The sequence below is a fragment of the Trichechus manatus genome, unplaced genomic scaffold (genome assembly GCF_000243295.1).
Source record: "Trichechus manatus latirostris isolate Lorelei unplaced genomic scaffold, TriManLat1.0 scaffold00016, whole genome shotgun sequence".
Taxonomy (NCBI): domain Eukaryota; kingdom Metazoa; phylum Chordata; class Mammalia; order Sirenia; family Trichechidae; genus Trichechus; species Trichechus manatus.
In genome coordinates, this window is record NW_004443952.1 from 24,854,796 (window position 1) to 24,874,793 (window position 19,998).

The window sequence follows — 19,998 nt, forward strand, 5'->3', positions numbered from 1 at the left end:
GGTCCTCTGCAGCGCTCAAGACAGTGCTTAGAACTTAGTAGGTGTCAGATAATGCATGAATGAGTAAATGAAGGGAGGAAGGAAGGAAGACATGGGCTAGTCCCCACAGTTTCTCTCAGAGTTCTCCTGCTGTTAAATACTGGCTTCCTTCTGTCCCTGGAGCAATGCCTGTCCTAGCTGGGAAGCTCGTAGCCATCAGCGTGGCAGAGCTACTTGCAGCCTTACTAATTAGAACCCTGCCTTTGTCATTTTATTAAGTTGGATCAACAGTTGCTAGTTCAAAGAAGCTCATGTCCACAAATGTACATGGAAATATTGATTGAGCCTCAGTGTCTGCTGTAAACCGCCAGGCAGCTGAAATTCAAACACTCTCTTGAAACTGGAGAACAGTATTGAAGTCTGATAGGTCCCAGTGATTACAGGGCGATAGACGAGGTCAGTTCAAATGAAGGACTGAGAAGGGTTGACAACGCAAAGTAAACAGCACCCGGACGAATGTATTCTCAGATTTGCCTTTCTCTCTATACAAATCCAGATTAGCTCTTTAGCCAGGACCATTACAGGGAGGCCAGTCAGAATTAGTTACAAGTGGGGATTAAGTAGTTTTGGGGAAAGAAATGTAGTGTTATTGTTTCTAAATAAACATCACCTAAACTAATGGCTAATAAAGCTGTCATTAGGAGTCTGCCAGAGCTGCCTTAATGACTGGATATGCTCATTTGCAATTAGCATAGCCATTGTCTGCAGAGTTGTGCTGGTACATCGTCGAGAGCCTTCTTCTAAGGTGAAATAGTTCCCCTCTCCACTACCGAGCTCCGCACACCCTTTACTCTGACAGGTCCAAACAATGGGGAGACTTCAGATCAGTCCAAACTGTCACCCGTTTCAAACGCCAGCTGGAAACACACATGCGCGCGCACACACACACACACACACACACACACACACACGCTGAGTTGCGTGCGGCAGGGTCAACACCCTCCCCAAATCCTGGGCATGGGGGCTGTTTCTCTCCCTCCCAAGTGGCAGTGTATACTGTGGTCTGCTTTGGTGTTTGTTTGAAAGTCTTCAGCTCATGTCACCATCTCAGGCCTGGTTCACTTTTTTCTATGACAAGTATCAGAACATACTTTTAAAAAAGTTAGAAACATAAGTCATGGGCAAATAGAGGATGAACACGTGAAGATTTTATTCAACTTGTTAATTAATGAAGAAACTTACAAAAAGGTAAAACTGGTTCTAAGAGCGTTTGAGGAACAGGTTTATATGGTAAATTAAGAAAGGCATATTTTAAAAAATATTGGAATAATATTGCTAGATTAGATACAAAACTGGTTAATGTCCTACATGGGGATATCTTTTCTACTTGATGGAAATCTACACATTAATAAGTCACTTCACAGTGTCTGGTCCCTAATTAAATAGGAAAGAATTCATCAAACATAGGCATATTCTCTTAGAGAAATAATCACTGGGTGTGCTATTAAATAATGCTCCAGTATGACACTGAAGGAGTCCTTGGGTGGTGCAAACAGTTAATACACTCAGATGCTAACTGAAAGGCTGGCAACTCAAGTCTACTGAGAGGTTCCTCAGAAGAAAGGCCTGGTGATCTACTTCTAAAAAATCAGCTATTGAAAACACTATGGAGCACAGTTCTACTCTGACACACATGGGGTAGCTATAGTTGGAGTTGACTCACTGGCAACTGGTTTATGACATTGAAAAGATCTACTGCCCACTTTAGTGACTTTGTTTTCTTTTACATATGTTTGCTAACACACACAAAGTTTTCCCGTGATTCTGTGACTGTGAGGAAGGATTTTCTGGGAAAATGTTGCATTCTAGTTAAATGATTGAACAAACAATCAGAAGCATTGGCTTTGGAGCCCTCACTGAGTTCCTATGTGACACTTAGTCGTCCTTCAGGGTGAGCTGCGTGGTTCCTTGTGGCTGGATGCTGAGGTGCTGGAAGAGGAGCCTGGGCAGGCAGTCCAGAACCAGGGACAGGGAAACCTGGGAGGAGGTTGCCAGAGAAACAGGGAAAGGGAAGAACAGCCTGACCCAGGGCAGGTAGTGCCATGGAAGAGAGGGCACAGAGGGGAGGGAGAGTTAGAAGGGGCTTGGGGACTGATTAGGCCTGAGAGGAGGTGCCTTTGAAGCTGATGAGGCTAGAGGCTGGGGCTGTCACCTACAGGGGTAAGGAGGATGGCAAGTTTGGGGCGAACACAGGCTGTGCTCATGCCCCAGTTCCCTGGAAATCACTTTTCTTCCATGCTTTTACTCCCTGCTCAGGCCTGTTCCATCCTGTAGAGCAATTACCTGGTGGGCAGTTACCTGGATCCCCGGCCAGGGCTAGCGTCCTTGACAAGGCCTGGCAGCTGGTGAAGCTGCTGTTGGGGGTGGGGGTATGTAGGTGAGTCTTGAGGGCTTTGAGGATGGGTAAAGGTTGAAATTGGCAGTCTGAGGGCTACACATGGCCTTTGGACCAATCTTGTTGGGCTTTCGGCATGTATTTTAAAAATTGGATTAGTTGTCAATATTCACATAAAGTCAGGAGATTTTCAAACGAAAGAAAATCAAATGAAAACTAGAGTTCCAGCTTCTTTTGAAAACTCTCTGGAGCTGAGTGGGGGCTGTCCTTAGCTTAAGATCTGTGCCCTCCCCGGGCAGGTGCCTGCCCGGCCCATGGGGACATTAGGTCGACAGCTCCCATCTCCTGCTCTGAGTTCCTTTCCTGGAGACATGACGACAGGCCTGATGCTTATCCTCCTCTCACGAAGCTTTAATTCAGGGGCTCCCGGGAATCTGATGCCTTGGGCAGGAGGGCCAGGCTGAGGCAGGCAGGCAGCCCCTGCCTCCATTTCTGTCAACACAAGAGGTAAAATGATGCCACGGACTTATGAAGTGTTGGAGTAGGAAAAACCCTCAGAGGCCATCTGTTCCCACTGCTTCAGTGTTCAGAAGGGGTAACCAAGGCCCAGAGAGGAAGTGAAACTTACCCAGGGTCACACAGCAAGTCACCACTGCACCTGCCCTGGGTTGTGCTGGCAAGTTGGCCTCTGCAGGCTTCCTGGGCATTAAGATTCCCAGCATTTATGATGACCAGTTTACGAAGCACTCTGCTGTTCCCCAGCCAGCTCCACCATATTCCCTTATAGCTAGGCCTTGTGTGTAACGAGCTACCTCCCTGCTGTCTCTGCCCCGACACTCACTCCAGCCTGCCCTAGACCTCTGGGCAGGACGTCCCACTCCAGGGCAATGATGGCTGACAGACCCTCTTCGGCCATCCACCAGTGCCAGCATCCTGCCCCCACCTCCCCTCTCATCCACAATAATTAATGGCTTCTCAAGTGGCTTGCTTTCTTCTTTCTCTTGCTCACACACACACAGTCAGGTAGATCAAGGGGGAATTTGGTTGGTGCCCTGTGGTATTCAAAGTGAAGGGTTTTCACACTGTCAGGGTAATGAATTCTGCAAGGGTTTGAAGCGAGGGGCTGGGAGGATCTCCATGTCATGTGTCTGGGAGTGACAACCCCCAGTGGTTAATTACTGCCACACGACGAGAACCGAGCTGGTAGCAAAAATGAGATAAGTTCATTATGAGCTAAATTTGAAGTTAATTGGATTCACATTTCCCCCCATTAGTGTACATAGAGAGAGCCTGCCTACAAATGGGCTGTGTGAAAGAGAAGTTGCATCCAAGCAAAAAACGGATAAATCAGGCCTAGTTGTTTGTGGAGTTCATGATGAAGGGCTTTCTGAGATGCTGGTGAGGTGAGAACCATAGTTCTTTTCAGATGAGTAGAACCAATGTCATTTGATTGATTTCGTCTTGGTAGACAATTTCTGAGCACCTACTGTGTGCTGAGCCAGTGCGGGGAGGGAGGGATCTCCGGCGTAGACACAGGAGAAGGACATGTGTACTGCCCAGACCACTCCAAAGCTGATGGGGCCTGTGCATGATGGAGTTTGAACAAATGGTAGGACAGAGCAGCAGGGCTGGGGACTGAGCTCTGTCTCCAAGGACAGGGCACCTCAACAAGGAGCAGAAAGGGGGAGTATGGGAGTGGGTGGAGGCCACTCTAAGAGGACAATGTGGTGAGTAAAGACCTACAGGTGACAAATGCCTAGTGCATTTGGGGAACGTGAAAGCATCTGGAGCCAGAGTGCTGGGTTTGGATATGGCAAGTATCGAACTCTCTGTCTTTGTTTTCACATCTGTAAAATGAGGATAATAATAGGACTTTCCTTATAGGGTTTGTGAGGATTAAATGAGTCAATATCTACAAAGCACAGAGAATAGTGTCCAATGTAGAAAGTGCCTGACATATAGTAAGGGCTAAAAAAATGTTAGTTAGTATTATTACCAGCTTTGTGACCTTGGGCAAGTCAACTGTTTGGAACCTTTGTTTCCTTATCTGTAAAATGGGGATAACAATAGTGCCCTCTGTATGGGGTTGTGAGTATTAAATGAGATAGGGCATGTAAAATACCTGGCCCACGGGCTTGACTCATAGGAAATGCTAAGAAAACTGTAGCTCTGTTGGTTGACCAGTCACCAGGGTGGCCCAGATTCAAGGCAAGGGGACATGGACCCCATCCCTCAATGGGAAGGGGAACAAAAGATTTGCAAACATGTTTTCATACTGTCACAGTGAACCCCATTGTTTGACTCCTAATGAGCACCCTCTTTTCCCAATTTATAAGAGAGGAGACCAAGGCTCAGATGATTATATTACCTATCATAAGTCACACAGTGGTGACAATGAGATTTGAACCCAGGCCTCTGTGACTTCAAACTCTGCCCCTTCCTACCAGGCTCAGCGGTCTAGATTTGGCTCTGGAGACAACTGAGGAGTCTGTGAGAAAGGCAGAGAAGTCATGAGAGGCTTCAGGACCCCATCTCCCATCCTGACACCCTCAGAGCTGGCTGGAGCATCTCCTCCCTGGGGTGCTAATCTGCCCTCTAAAAGCCACTTCCCCCTCTACTGCTGGCCTTGACTGCCTTCTCCCAACTCTACCTGCTCCCGATGGCTAATGATGCTGAGCATCTTTTCATGTGCTTATTGGCCATTCTTCTTTGGGGAAATACCTATTCAGATTCTGTGCCCATTTGAAAAATTTGTCTTTTTATTAAGAGTCGTAAGTGTTCTTTATATATTCTAGATACAAGTCCCTTATCAGATATATGCAAATATTTCCTTCTATTCTGTGAGTTGTCTTTTCACTTTTCTTTGTGGTGTCCTTTGTGCCACAATTAACGTTTTTAATTTTGATGAAGTCAAGTTTACCTATTTTTTCTTTTGTTGGCTTGTGCTTTTGGTGTCATATCTAAGAAACTTTTGTCTAATCCCAGGTCACAAAGACTTATACCTGTGTTTTCTTCTAAGAGTTTTATCGTTTTTGCTCTTACGTTTAGATCTTTGATCCATTTTGAGAGAATTTTTTTTATCTATGATGTGAGAAAACCTTTCTCTACTGCTGTGTTAGAGAGGAATTCACCTGTGTTTTCTTCTAGTACGTGTGTATTTTGTTATTTACATTTAGATCTCAGATCCGTTTAGAGTTTATTCTTGTGTACGGTGTGAGAAATCAATCTATTCTTACTTTTTTTCCAAATGACCTTGTCCTAACACCAGTTAATAAAAAGTCCATGTTTGACTGAGTGATTAGAGATCCCATCTTTATGGTATACTAGATTTCCATATATAATTGGGTGTATTTATGGACTTTCTATTCTATCCCATTGGTTTTCTGCCTGTTCATGTTCCACTATCACATTTTAAATTATAAATACTTTATAGAACGTTTTAACACCTGGGAGGGCTAGCCCCCTTGATGGGGACATTTTGAGTAATCTTGTAAGAGTAGCATTTAGCTGGAAATCATGAGATCAGAGTTTGTGAAGTCCCTGTTCTACCAGTTACTCTGTGACCTTGGATCAGTCAAAACTAATCTCTGAGGCTCAGTTTCTCATCTCTACAACAGGGGCAGGTACTAATTCTTTCCCTCCCTTCCCCCAAGGGTTGAAAAGAGTGAGTTATTTTACACCAAGAGGTGCTCTTCTGGAAGAGTGGTCTTTGTCTTGACAGAAGTTCCGCGTGGACTCCTTGCTAATAGTAAGCGACGCTAAGTCTCAATTATTCTCTCCGGAAAGAGAAGGCCACACATGAGTTGGCCAAGATGTACTTATATGCCATTAGTAGGAGGAATTATGTTAGGAACCCAAATCAATTAATTTTATTTAGTCATTTGCAAATTTATTAAATGCCATCAGTAACATTCAGTGCAATTGCAAATGATATAATTTCTTTCTTGACAAAAATGATATAAATATGTGCTTTGAAGACATATTGAGTTCAGAAGCAGAATCGAGCTAAAAAGGAGCAGTAGCATCTCCTTAGCTGCCTCGTGTTGACTGGTTGTTAGACATCTCCAGCCCCGGTGACAAGCCTGAAACATGTTAGCTGAAGGATTGAGAGGGTGCAAATGCCCATACCCTCCAAGGTCACAGAATCCTCAGCTCAGTGCCAGAAAAGTCCTTACAGGCCCCCAAGGCAACATGAGGTTTGAATTCACTCTGCAGGTTCCCCGCCAGGTGATGTCCCGTCTGTGCTTGGATAATGATGAAAAGAAGTACCAAAAGACAAACGAAAAAAACCTGTTGGTGTTGAGTTGATTCCGACTCATAGCGACCCTTTAGGACAGAGTAGAACTGCCTCACAGGGTTTCCAAGGCTGCAATCCTTACGGAAGCAGACTGCCACATCTTTCTCCCACAGAGCGGCTGGTGGGTTCGAACCACCAATCTTTCAGTTAGCAGCTGAGAACTTAACTACTGTGCCACCAGAGCACCTTAAAAAATAGGAGCAGGTAACATTTATTAAGTCTTGCATCAATCAACTATTGCCACAATACTGCTGCTTAGCAAACCACCCCAACACTCAGAGGCTTAAACCATCATTTATTCTTGCTCGTGCATCTGGAGGTTGGCAGGGGATTAGCTGACCCAGGTTGGGCTTGACTCTGGCTGTAGGTTAGGTCCAGCTCTGTACCATGTATCTCCCTTCCTTCTTGGACCAGCAGACTAGCCAGGGCATATTCTTCTCAAGTCCCACTAAGGGACTCACGCAGCTCCACAAGCACATCCCAAGCCTCTGCTAATATCCCATTGGCCAAAGCAAGGCACATGCTAGCCCAAATACAAGGGGCAGAGAAGTATACTCTGCCTCCAGTAGGAGGAACTGCACAAGGAGCCGCTAGAGGGTGGGGTGAAGAATTGAGGCCAATCCTTCAATCTTCTATGAGTCTTCATTGTGGGCTGGCACAGTGTTTTACATGCATTTTGTCACTGACCCCTCAGGACAACCCCATGAAAGAGGCGTGTTATTGTCATCAAGGCAGAGGTGGCTCAGTGTAGGGGTGGAGAGTGCCGACTTGGAAGCCAGATTAGATTTGAAACCTGGTTCTCTCTTACTGGCTGTGTGACCTTGGGCAAGTCACTAAACTCTCCATGCCTCAGTTTCTCCAGAAGTAAAATAGGGATAATAGTAGCTCTCTAATAGGTTTATTGTGAAGAATAAATGAGTATGTGTGTGTGGGTGTCACTTAGCAGAGTACCTGGCTCATAATATGCTCTCCGTAAGTGTTAGCTATTATTTGCTCTAGATAAGTGTTGGCTATTGTTATCCTCATTTTACGGATGAGGAAACTAAGGCTCAGAACAATTAAGGAACTCTCTCAAGGTCACACAACTAATAAGCGGTAAGGCAAGGATTTGTGCCTGGACAGTCCGATCTACACTTGTAATCGCTGTGCTCTGTAGCCTTCGTTTCAATGATGAGATGCAGTAGCCTCCGTGTGACTTCCCCACAGGGTCCCGGTTTGGCTACCCCTGGGATGGGGGTGGGGAGTTCCACACACACCACGCCCCTCTGCCCTCTCACACATACCCTGTCTTCTTAAACAGTGATGGTCTTCCCAGAGTCTTTCCTTTGTTAGCGCCTTTCAGCTCTTTGCCCATGGAATGTCATATCCCCATTTAAGGGTTGAAAGGACTGAGGCTGGGAGGGGTTAAATTATTAATGACTTATCCAAACTATCCTAGAGTTGGGGTCCTGTGGACAGAAGAGGTGCAATGTGGCCACAAGGTGAGAGACCTCACAACACTCTTACTCCTGAGAAGCCTGTTGTCAGCAAGGCACATCCTGTCATTGCCTGTGAGCCCTCCTTCCTTTCAGAAGGAAGATGGATGGGGCTGCTGTTCTGAGAGCTGTTCCGGGGCCTCGCAGGGATGTGGACGGGGCTCTGGGCCTGGTGGACAGGCTGTTAGCCTGGCCAGGCCAGAATCTGGGGGTGGCAGCAAGAGCAACTCACCTTCCGGCTGAGTGTGTTTCTTAGTTTAGAGGACTTTGTTTTTAGGATATGTTTAGCCCAGAGAGTACATTCTGACTCTCTGACGAATTTGTAATCTGAAAGGAATAAAAATCCTCTACTGAATGAGCAGTGCTAAGGGGAACAAGAGAGTAAGAAGTTGGCTTTTTCTGTGTGATGGGCCCTTGGAGCGTGTTCCTTGTGTGGTAATTCCATCCCCATAGTGTTGTGGAAAGACCACAGGCTGAATCTTGTCCCCAAATAACTTAGCTGGGTACCTTGGACAAATTACTTAACCCCTCCTAACCTTGGTTGCCTCATCTCTTAAATGGGAACATGAACACTTGTCTCATAGGTTTATATTGGGAATTTGTAAGCTGTAAGGATAATGTTCCTGAACAGAGTAGGGGTTCAGGAGGTTGGAGATGACATAGAGAGTTACAGTCTCCTTCAGGGTCCTTTGCCTTCGGGAATAGTGTCCAAGGAAGGTAACTGCAGCTGCCTCTGGTTCTAGGGACATTGACTGGGTGAAGCTAAAGCCGTGAGCACCGCAGAGGAGTGCCTGGGTAATGGGGAACTCAGAGGCAGAGTTATTTGTAGAATATATGTGGCCATTGTCAGCTCCTCGCAGTGCATGCTGCCATCCTGGTGGCCTGGGAGGAGGGGCTGGGAAGGGAACGAGCCCCCAGAGTGGTAGCGAAGTCCTGAGTGCTTGCTGGGGCTGACACAAGGCCCCACAGAAGCTGGAAGCTCTGAGAACTGCCTGCCGGTGTCCACGAAGGACTTGCCGGGCCCCTGGAAGCAGCACACATTAGTGGACTGATTATGGGATTTCCAGAGCTGTGGGTGCAGTTGAACTTTAAGGTATAAAAAGATATTCATGGCTAAATTATCCTTTGTGCATATGCACAATCAGACTAGGGTGAGGTTCAGGGGCTCTTGGAGATCATTGAGTTAAGAGCTCTTTTTTAAAGTTGAGGGAGACTGAGGTTCAGGGAGGAGGTGACTTGCCCGAAGTCCCACAGCAGTTCAGTGACAAAACTAGGGCTCGAATCAGTAAAAGGGCCCTCCCTTGAATAATTATTGAGCACTTGCTATGTGCCAGTCACTGCTGGGTTCTGCCCTTAGAAGCTCGTAGTCTGGCAGGCTGATAGAGGTGAGTTTGACACCTACCCTCTCTTCTGACCATCTTTGATCTTCACTCTCTTTCCTGCTTTAATCTGCTTACCCCTTCGAGTTGATAACGTGAACAATGGACTCTCTTAGTTCTCAGCCCTCTGTTCTTTGCTCTTTTTCTCCTCCTCTTTCCTCTCACCAACCTCGTGTCCCAGGTTGTAGCCCAAAGCCTGGGTTCCAATCCCAGCAGTTTCCTTCTGTGTGACCTTAGATAAGTAACTTAACTTCTTCGTTCCTCAATTATAAAGTGGGCGTAATTATTCAAACCTCATAGAGTTGATATGATGACAAAATGAGTTAATATCTGTGAAATGCTTCTAGGAGTGCCTGACACAAAATGAATGCTATGTTACCTTTATAAAAATCATCATCTCTACTTTGTCTGTTCCCTGGCATGATACTCCTTTTGCACTGGGATGGGCCAGGGGACCTTCAGCAGAGTAGATACCACAGTGACTCGAAGAGCCTCAGAAAAAGGCTTTCACAGTAGCAGGCTATTGAGGGTGGAACTTGGAGACTGGGTGGGATGTTCAGTTGGTAGAAAAGGGAGAAGGGCCATTTGAAGGGGACACAACATGAGTAAAGGCATAAAACCAAAGACCAAACCTGTTGCTGTGGAGTCAATTCCAACTCATAGCGACACTAAAGGACAGAGTAGAACTGCCCTGTAGGGTTTCTAAGCAGCGGCTGGTGGATTTGAACTGCCAGCCTTTTGGTTAGCAGCCGTGCTCTTAACCACTGTTCCACCAGGGCTCCAGCAAAGGCATAGGGGGTAGATAAGTGTGAGACAGGTTTGGGGAATGGCACAGGGAAGCAGGGGTTGATGAGGCTGAAAAGGCCCGGGGCTGGGGATGGGGCACAGATTAAGGAGTGCCCTGGGAGCCAAACTGAAAAATCTGTACTTAATTGAAAAGGCAACGGGGAGCTACCTAAATCTACAAAGTTATTGATAACTGGAGGTCCCCCGGTTACGAACCTCGAATTTACAGACAACTCGTACTTGCCCTTCAATGTTAGGTAAATTTGCCCTAACTTTGAAACAATTGAACCAACCCCTACTCGCAACAAATTCTTTAACACAATCAAATTCACTTGCCGCACACGCAGCTTTTAAATGACTGAAGCGGACTGCCACATCTTTCTCTCACAGAGCGGCTGGTGAGTTGGAACTGCTGACATTTTGGTTAGCAGCCGAGCGCTTTATTATGTGTCTCTTGAAGTTTAAAAGAACCAGCCACAAACAAATACAAACAAAACAAAAAAAGAACTTGCCCACGAAGCTAAGTGGACCAGGCACGTATTTATTCTTTTTAAATAACTTTTTCCATTTCTTCCAAGTTATTGGGTTGTTCATATTTTCTAGTGTTCTTGAATTAATTTTGGTAACGCATGTTTTCTTAGAGAAGTGTCCCTTTTGTTGAGATTTCCACATTTATTAGTATAGAGTGTCCATGTATTTTCTTATTTTTTTTATGTCTTTCTTCCATATCTCTGGTTGTGTCTTCTCATTCCTTATCTTGATATTTGTGCCTTTAAAAATTCTCATTCCTTATCTTGATATTTGTGCCTTTAAAAAAAAAAATCTTGCCCTAGGTTTGCCTATTCAAATACCAATTCTTGGTTATTGTGTCTGCTTTTCTGTTTCCTGATTCGTTATTTTCTGCTCTTTTCTTTATCAATTCTTTCCTCCTCTTTCCCTAGGTTTATTTTATTGTTTTTGTATGTTTTAATCTGGCTTCTTGAGTTGAGGCTTGGGGGAGGCACTGAGGGATCAAGGATCAGAAGCATGTGTAATGGTGACAGAAACTATTGAGGTTCAGACATGACCAAGAGAACAGCCCCCTGTTGAAGAAAGAACCCCATCTCAGGAGGCAGGCGAGCTGGATTCTAGTCTCAGCCTTGCCCCAAGTCAGCTGAGTATCCTTGGGCAAGTCCTTTCCCCTCTCAGAACCTTCTTATCCATCCCAGGCAGCCAGGTGGGATATGGGTCCAGGTGAGGTCAGGCCCTGTGAACTCCCCTGTACCAGGCAGACTCCCACCAGGAAAACACCCTCTGTCCTTCAAGAAGCAGATTTGGCCTCCCTCTGATGTGGTCCTGGCCCCCACCTCAGCACACACACCCATAAAAACTGTGCAGTTGACTTTCCTTCACATGATGAAGCCAATAAGCAATGATGACAGTGTGTCCTAGAGGTGAGTCTCAGCATGAGTGTCCCAGCTGAGAGGCACATGGAGCCTTTGGACTCGTGGACAGATGCACAGCCAGGTCCGCATGCAAAGCAGCGGAGTATAGTTGTTAAACTCGTGGACTTTGATGTTGGATTGCCTGGGTTCAGATCCCTACTGGGTAACCTTGGACAAGTTACTTGACCTTCTTCTGCCTCATTTTCCTGTAAAATGGAGATAGTATCAGGTAAAGTAGAGGGTTAACAAAAAAGAGAGAAACCCTCAATGAGATAGATGGACACGATAGCTGCAACAACGGACTCAAATATACCAAGGATCATGAAGATGGCACAGGACTGGGCAACGTTTTGTTCTGTTATACATAAGGTCACCATGAGTCGGAGCTGACTCGACAGCAATTAACATCAGTTCCTTATGTCATAGGATTGTTGAGGGGTAAATGAGTTCATGATTTAAAATACTTAGGATAAAGCCTGGTGTTTTGTAATTTCCACATAAGTGTTTGTAGTTGTTGTCATCATTAGGGGTGTGAGCCTGGGGGCGGGGCCAGGGTGTAAGCTCCTCCGCTGGTTGGCGGGGGAGCAAGTCCATCAAAGCAGCCCCAGCCTTTGGCTGTCTTCTCCACCTGTCTCACAGTCTGGCAACTGACATTTCAGTCTTTCACTGAGTAGTCGGACACTTGTACTCACTTCGCTTCCTCCGATGTCTTTTCAGAAGCCCCATGTCTCAGTATCTCTGTAATGACTGTGGAAAAGATGCCGTGTGGGGCATGTGTGCTTCCTCCACCCCCACCGTGATACTGGGCTGAGAGTTAGGGAGCTTGGGCCAAGGTACTTGCTCTGCCCTGTGGGTCTTGGGCCAATTGCTTCACTCTGTGAGTCTCAGTTTTCCTATCTACACAGTGGCAGCAGGACTTGGTCAGAAGATCTCCAAGAGCCTTTCTTGCACTGATAGTTTGCCGTGGATGGCGGGGATGATTGTAGAGTCCAAAGAGCCTTGCGTCTTCCATGGTGTCACTTCTTTCATTCACTTAACAAAAATGTGTGGGCTTGTGTCTGCTGACCATGGGGCACAAAGACCCAGTCACTGGAACTTATACTCAGTGGAGAGAAGGGCTACCATAGGGTTGTAGGTGTTGGGTTGAGAAGGATGAGAGGGGAACGCACAAAAGGACTGGTAGGGGCGACCCTCCTTAACTCACCTTATCAGCATGGTCAGTTTGGCCAACTGCCGTTTTCTGTTTAGTCTCAGTCCTCCTGGGGAGTCAGAATGGCTGTAATGGCTGCAGTTCATATGAGGGATCAAGGAGTCCCCTGTAGCAAAGCCTCAAATGAGGAGACATGAACCATGATTGTCACAAGCCAGTCCAAAGCCAGGGAGTGGCAAGCAGAGGGAGGGAGGGAGCCTCCTGTCTGGCAGCTGCCTAGTGTTCTGTAAGATTCTAGAAAGTGAGCCAAACTCTGTGAAACGAGCCAGCCTCTGGATGCTGGCTGGACAGTCTTTGAATGATTGGCACCAGAAGGACTGTTTGTTCATTCAGAGAACATTCACTGGCACATTCCATGGCTTCTTTGGGGAGTGCTGGCAGAGGTGGTCCCTCTCCTTTGGCCATGTGCTCAGGGTCTGAGGCAAGGACTCCACATCCATGTGCTGCCTGCATTGCCCTGCTGGGGCCTAAGGGGACGCTTTGGAGGGGCTACTGGGGCCACGACTGGCTCTGTGTGGTAGGAGCTGCTTACCCACACCCTTGGACTCTCCTGGCTTCCCCAGTCCTACCCACAGAGAGGTGGAAGTTCCTCCCTCCCTCCCCTAGTCCCAGGCCACTTCATTTCCTGCCCACTCCCAGGGTGGCTGACAGTGGGTGCGTCCCTTTCCTTCAGAGGGAACCTTCAATTCTACACTACGGTGAGTCCTTGTCTTCAGGGCCCAACAGATAATCACAGAACAGTCTGATTTCCCAACATCTGAGTTATTGATCTTATCCACAGTCGCTGTGTTACATACAAGGAGCTGGCACTAGGGATTTGAAAGGGCTTCAAGACCCTGCTCTTTTCATAAGAAACAGATAAACCTCAGTGGTGTCTCCTTTCAAAGTACTGCTACCTCAGGGTTTTCTTCCACCTGGTCTATAACTAAGCATGCTGGATGCTCCACTCATTTGTGTATGTATTTACTAAGAGCCTACCGTGCACTGAGCCCTGTGGTAGAAACAGGCTTCCTGGATGGTGAATCAGGTGTCATCCCTGCCCTCAAGGGGCTGCCCCTGGGGAGAGGTGGACACACACCCGTGGAGTGTCCACTGCTGGGGGGCCAAGGCCTCGTCTCTCTTGTTCACGTATGTCCCCAGCACCCAGAACAGTGCTTAGTATCAGGAGGTGCTTCCTGCCTGTTTATTGAATGAGTGGCATTGGGAAGAATTCAGTCCAGGGCCACTGCAGGGTCTCCCTGCCCACTGGGAGGAGGAGGTATCAGAGCTGGGCTTTGAAGGCTGGGTGAGCTTAGACAGTGTGCAGATGGAGGAGGAGGCACTTGGTGCCAAGGGCCCAGCAGAGCAAAGGTGTGGAGGTGGGGAAGTCCAAGTCATATCTGGGGAGTAGAGAACAAGGTGAGCTGGCTGGAGCTGGGGCGTGCTGGTGGCGTGTTTGCCCCTCCATTGTCCCACCTCCCCGACTCTCTGGTTTTCCATAGATGCAGCAGAGCCCAGCCTCGGGTTCTTACTGAGTGGAGCCAGGGTGGTTGGAGGTGTGTGTGTGCATGCACACATGTGTGTGTACATGCACGTGTGTGAGCATGGGTGAGTGAAGAGGGTGAACTGGGGACACTTTGGCGTTCAGCGTCCAGACGTGACAAATGTGCAGAAATGTCCGGGGAGTGGTGGACATGAGCGGCTGGCCGCAGAGATGCTCACCCCGTGATTTGTTGCTTTGATTCCTCAGGCCGCGACTTGGCGAGCACGACCCTCCCCGGGTACCCTCCACACGTCCCCCCCGCCGGACAGGGCAGCTACTCAGCGCCGACGCTGACAGGGATGGTGCCGGGTGAGTCTGCACTGTCGGCGTCTCCACAGCAGGCAGTGACTTGGGCTTCAGGGGGGCGCCCCCCGAAACAGCCCGGGTGACCTCTATGCTTCTGAGAAACAGACCTGAATAAATCAGGCAGAGGTCTGCGCTCTTGGCCTCTTTCTCTGCAGCTGGGCCACAGTGGGGGCCGGGGTCAACCAGCAGCGGCCTCAGGGAGGACATGAGAGAGGGAGGGACTCTGGACTGTCACTCAAACAGCCTTTCATTGGCCACTTGGGGAATCTGAACACAGAGGGGTGCAGGGCCTGGCCAAAGCCTGGTGGAGTGGAGGCCACCCCCCACCCTTGCTCCCCCACTCAATTTGTGTGACATGAGCACATGGCAAAGCCCTGAGATACTCCCAGCTCCTTACCCTTAGGGTTTAGGACCATGTGCTCAGGACAGACAAGATGTTGGCCGGTGGGTGTGCCGCTTGATTCTAATTTGAACACCCTGTGGCCATTGAAACCGGATCCCCTTGGGCCATGGACGTTTCAGGTTCTTTCAAGATGTTTGGAAATGAGGGACCCTGTCTCCTTCTCTTGTGGGATGTTTGGGGAGAAGACACACCACCATGTCCACAGACTAGGGGCACTAGCAAGGCAAGGATACCCAAAGTATTGTCCTTGACAAGTGTTTAAAAAAAAATTGGGGGAAAAATCAGGACTTTGTTGGGTGGTGCTCTACATGTCTTATGGGTTGGTGGTATCTTCTGTTTGGAGTCACGTGCAGGGGCACTTGTTTCAGTGTTTGGGGGATCCAAGGGCCTCAGTCTTTTAACACTCTGGTGACTCCCTTGTGGGCATGGTAAAAAGCCCAGGTTGGTTATCTCACCCCCTGCCCACTCACCCTGGGCTGCTTTGTCTTTGGAACCTCACAGTATCTCTGAGAAATAGGCAGGTTGGGATTATTTACCCCATTTTATTGGTAAAGAAATTGAGCCTAGAGAGAGGCTGGAATGTGCCCAAGTTCCCCAGCCAGCAGGAGGCAGAGCCAGGGCTAGAAGCCAGTAAGAACCACACTTGGACCAGACAAGAAGGACCCTGCTCTAGGCCCGTCTCTTTAGAGGGCCTGCTCTGGCCCTGCTGGGGCAGTGACCCTCCCCATGGGCTGTGGAATCTGTGTGGCCAAGGGGACATGCTCCCCTGGAGCCCGTGCCCCTTCTTCTAAACCACCCTGGGGTCCTGTCCAAGCAGTCCCCCAGTCCCTCTCAGTCTCTTCCCTAGGGCCTTCCTCAAGGGCGCACCCCTAGGCCCGAGAACTGGTGCTTTGTAGGGAGTGGGGACCGAACTTGGACATGAGGGCTGGGTGCCCACACTTGTGCGTGCAAGGCCCTGTGAGATGATGAGTGGAGCTGGGGGTGGGAAGAAGAGTGGGCAGATCATAGCCTGGGGTGAGCTTTCCCCCTGAAGCCATGTCCTGGTGCAGAACACCAAGGAGTCAAGGCTCCTAAATTCCATCCTGGCCTTCCAGGTTGTTACGAAGGTGCATTTAACAAGGTAGGAGGATAGAACATATTTCATTTAACGGTTTGTTAACTTGATTTATCACTCTTAAATACGAGACATATGGGAACTGGCCTCAGTGTGTACTCTTGCCCTGGGCCTTGCCGATGCTGAGGGTCCTGCCAGGATCACACCTGCAAAGGCTTGGCCTATTCTGCTGCAAGCTTGGTCCCATGGCAGACCACAGGGAAATATTGTGCACATGGCAAATAGTACACACCCCATCCTTCCCTGCAGTGGGCTCCTCATTTTCCAACCTTGAGCAAGTTAGGGCAGCCTTGGATCCCAAGCTTTATCCATAATGGCCCTTCACATTTGTGTGGCACTTTATAGAATGTAAAGAACTTGCCCTGAAGTCCTTTAGACTTACAATTCTGTGAGGTGGCAAGGTAAGGGGTGTTACCCCCACTTTCCAGAAGGGGAAGCTGAGGCTCAGAGGAGTTAGGAAATTGCCCAAGACTTCCCACCCTGCAGTTGGGAAGACCTGAACTCAGGTCTTCGCCCTCTGATTCAGCACTCCTGCTGCGCTGTGCTGCCTGTCTGTGGTCTCGGAGTCTATCAACTCCAGCTTCTCGAGGGCAAGAGGAGGGGGAAGCAGAGCAGCCCTGGGCCCTGTCCTCAGGGCATGTCGGCAGGTGAATGGGGGGGCATCCAGCTGGCTCCCTGGCTCCCCACTGCAAACCCCAAAGAAACTGAGTTCAGAGAGGTAGTCGAACTTTCCCAACTTTATCCAAATGGAACCTGCCCTCTGGCCCCCATGATTCCTCCAGCCTTAATTACCAGGCTCAAGATGCAAATGGCTATGGGTCTGGCAGAGCCCCCTGTGGGAATGCACTGTGGCACTTAGCCCATTAACAGTGGCAGCAGGAATCACAGGCCTGAGCAAGAGCATGGCCTAACCACGCCTGCTGGCAGCAGCTGGCAGGGACACTCACAGGACTGGCTAGGTGCCACATTCCCCCGGGACTCTGTCCTCTGGCACAGAGGGAGGGTGCACAAGCATGCAGGGGAGCCTGTGTCTGGGAGCAGGGAGGCTTGGGCTGTAGCCCAGGTGAGCCCCATGTCTTCCTCTTCTCTCTTCCTTCACTCCTCTGCATCTCTCTCTCTCTCCTCTTCTCCTTTCTTTTCTCATTCATGCTCCAACACTCTGTGCAAAGCCTGGTGTCAGAACTGGGATTCCATGCTCAGCGGGCATAGTCCTTAGTTCCTGTTCCCTAATGTTCAAACCAGGTTTGTTTCTTTAGGCTTCTGTTTCCAACATTATTTCCAAACCTGTTTCTTGGGGTGATTTCCTGGGGCAGCCTAGGCCTGCACATCGTCCTCACTGGGACTGCCTCCCAGGACTTGCCCCCAGCACTGAGGGGGGGGTCCCTTAACAGCAAAGTGGGGGTCCTGAGCCTGCCACTTAAGCCCCTCCCAGGTCTGGCCGTAGTCTGCCTTTCTAGCCTCCTCTCCCGACCTCCCTTCTCCTCAAGAGCTGCTGGCTACCACCGGCTTCACATTCTTACCGTCAGTGTCCTTCCTCATAGGGTGCCTTTGGCTTGGAATACTTCATGCCTTGGCCTGTTGAAATCCTTCAGAACTGAGCACAAATGTCACCTGCCCCAGGAAGCCTTCTGATGTGGCCCCATGATGCTTTGTATCTGTCTCTGTTATGCCACATGGCTCAGTGGGTCTGTGTCCCAGGTAGCTGTGCCTGTGTCCACCTCCCCCACTGGAGGTGAGCTCATTGAGGGCTGGGCCCTCTGCCTTATCAGTCTTCTCCCCCCTTTACAGCTCCAAGCACATAGTAGGTCCTTTCTGTGAGTATTGGTTGAGAGAGGGAGGTAAGGAGGGACGGAAAGTTGAGCTCTGTGTTAGTTTCCTACGGCTGCTATAACAATTTTCCCCAAACATGGTGGCTTTAAACAACAGAAATTTATTTTCTCACAGCTCTGGAGTCTAGAAATTCAAAATCAAGGTGTTGGCAAGGGCCACACTCCCTCCAGAGGCTCTAGGAAAAATTCCATTCTTTACCTCTTCCAGCGTCTGGGGGCTGCTGGTATTCTTGGCTTGTGGCTACATCACTCCAATCTTCAAGGTCAGCACCTTCAAATCTCTCTCTGCCCTATCTTCACATCACTTCTCCTCTTGTGTGTGTCAAATCTCTCTTTTAAGGATTCATGGGATTGCACTTAGGCCCACCTGGATAATCCAGGACAATCTCCCTATCTCAAGACCCTTAACTTAGTCACACCTACAAAGACTTCCTGCACCAAAATGAGGTGACATTCACAGGTTCCAGGGATTAGGACATGGATAGCATTTGAAGGACAATTTTTCAGCTTATCACAACCTGCTTGAGGATTTCAACTTTGCATTTGTTCAGATGTCTGATTCATAACCTCTTGGGCCTCTGAATCTGGGAGGCATTCACCCTTTCAACTGTGCTGATGCTAAAGGCGATACCATTTCAGAGCCCCCTGGGGGCACATTGGCAGCGCACGGGCTGGAGGAACAAGCTGGGCAAGACTTTGGGGAATCTGTTTATTCAGCTTTTGTCTTTCTGAAGTTGTTACATGGCAGCATTCTGTTCCACTCTACGTAACATTCCTACCTCTTCGCCTCTGGTTGCTGGCAGTGCACTCCAGAGGAAACTGGAAATCTCTGGGGTTTTTCCCACCGTAGGCTTTGGGAAATACTTGGCTGTCACCTCTTCCATTTATAAGGGAAGGCGTTTGCTTCTAGAACACACAGAGGAGGGATTGCCTCCAGGGAACACTTGGGCAGTTGAACTCTCAGACCTGAAATAATACTTTACATTTTTCCACATTAAATGTCAGCTTCTTGTCTTCGACTTGTGTTTATTTTGAGTCCTGAGCCTGACATCAGGGTTTGTCTAACCCTTCTGGTTCCAGGGCATCCCCACATCTGCCCAGCGTGGCTTCTTGGTCTTCTCTAGTGTTTGTAGATTCAGTTTCTGTAGCTCTGCAAACCCCGTATAACCCTTTGCTGATCAGTTATGTGGGATAAAACAAATAAGGTGTATTATATCAGCTTAGAATAAAGACAGTTTTCAGATTTTATTTTTATCAAGTCCCAGCAAATGCCAAAAGTTTTGCACCAAAGATTCTATAGAGTTTCTGGATCATCGATTTCTTCCAGAAGATATTTGCACAACCTAACAGATACTGACACGGCATTTGAAACTCTTAAAAATTCTGGGCTGGAGGAAAAAGGAAAAAGGAGTTCACTGCCCTTTGACTTGAGTGAGTCAAAGAAACATGGTAAACATCTTTGAGATGAACCAGTCAAGAATGCCCCACCCATGGCCCTGTCTCAGACGCCCTGTCCACAGCCCTGTCTCATGCACCCTGTCCACGGCCGTCTCATGTGCCCTCTCCCTGTTTTACAGTTCTGAAGGTTAGAACTGAGTCTTGTGTGCTAACATCAAGGTCTCAGGAGGGCTGGTTCCTTCTGGAGGCTCTAAGAGAGAATCCATTCCTTGCCTTTTCTAGCTTATAAATGCTACCCACATGCCTTGGCTCATGGCCCCATTTCTTCATCTTCAAAGCCAGCAATGTCAGGCTGAGTCTTTTATCATTCTGCCATCTTTATGGTTCTGTCTCTCCTGCCTTCCCGTTCAATTTATAAGGACCCTTGTGATTCCACTGGGTCACCTGGATAATCTAGGATAATCTTCCCTGTGTCCAGGTT

The 19,998-nt window shown here is 48.3% G+C and overlaps 1 protein-coding gene across 7 annotated transcripts in view; it reads left to right on the plus strand.

The window, feature by feature from the left end:
• PAX5 (paired box 5) overlaps window positions 1-19,998 on the plus strand; it is a 202,929-nt gene that overhangs the window by 147,203 nt on the left and 35,728 nt on the right. For 5 of the 7 annotated variants that reach the window (XM_004372255.2, XM_012554347.2, XM_023727504.1 and 2 more), the window contains one exon: window positions 14,675-14,776. The exons of the other annotated variants lie outside the window; for them this stretch is intronic. In XM_004372255.2, the coding sequence (XP_004372312.1) occupies window positions 14,675-14,776 (102 nt within the window). The remainder of the gene's footprint in view (window positions 1-14,674; window positions 14,777-19,998) is intronic. 7 annotated transcript variants of the gene reach the window in all.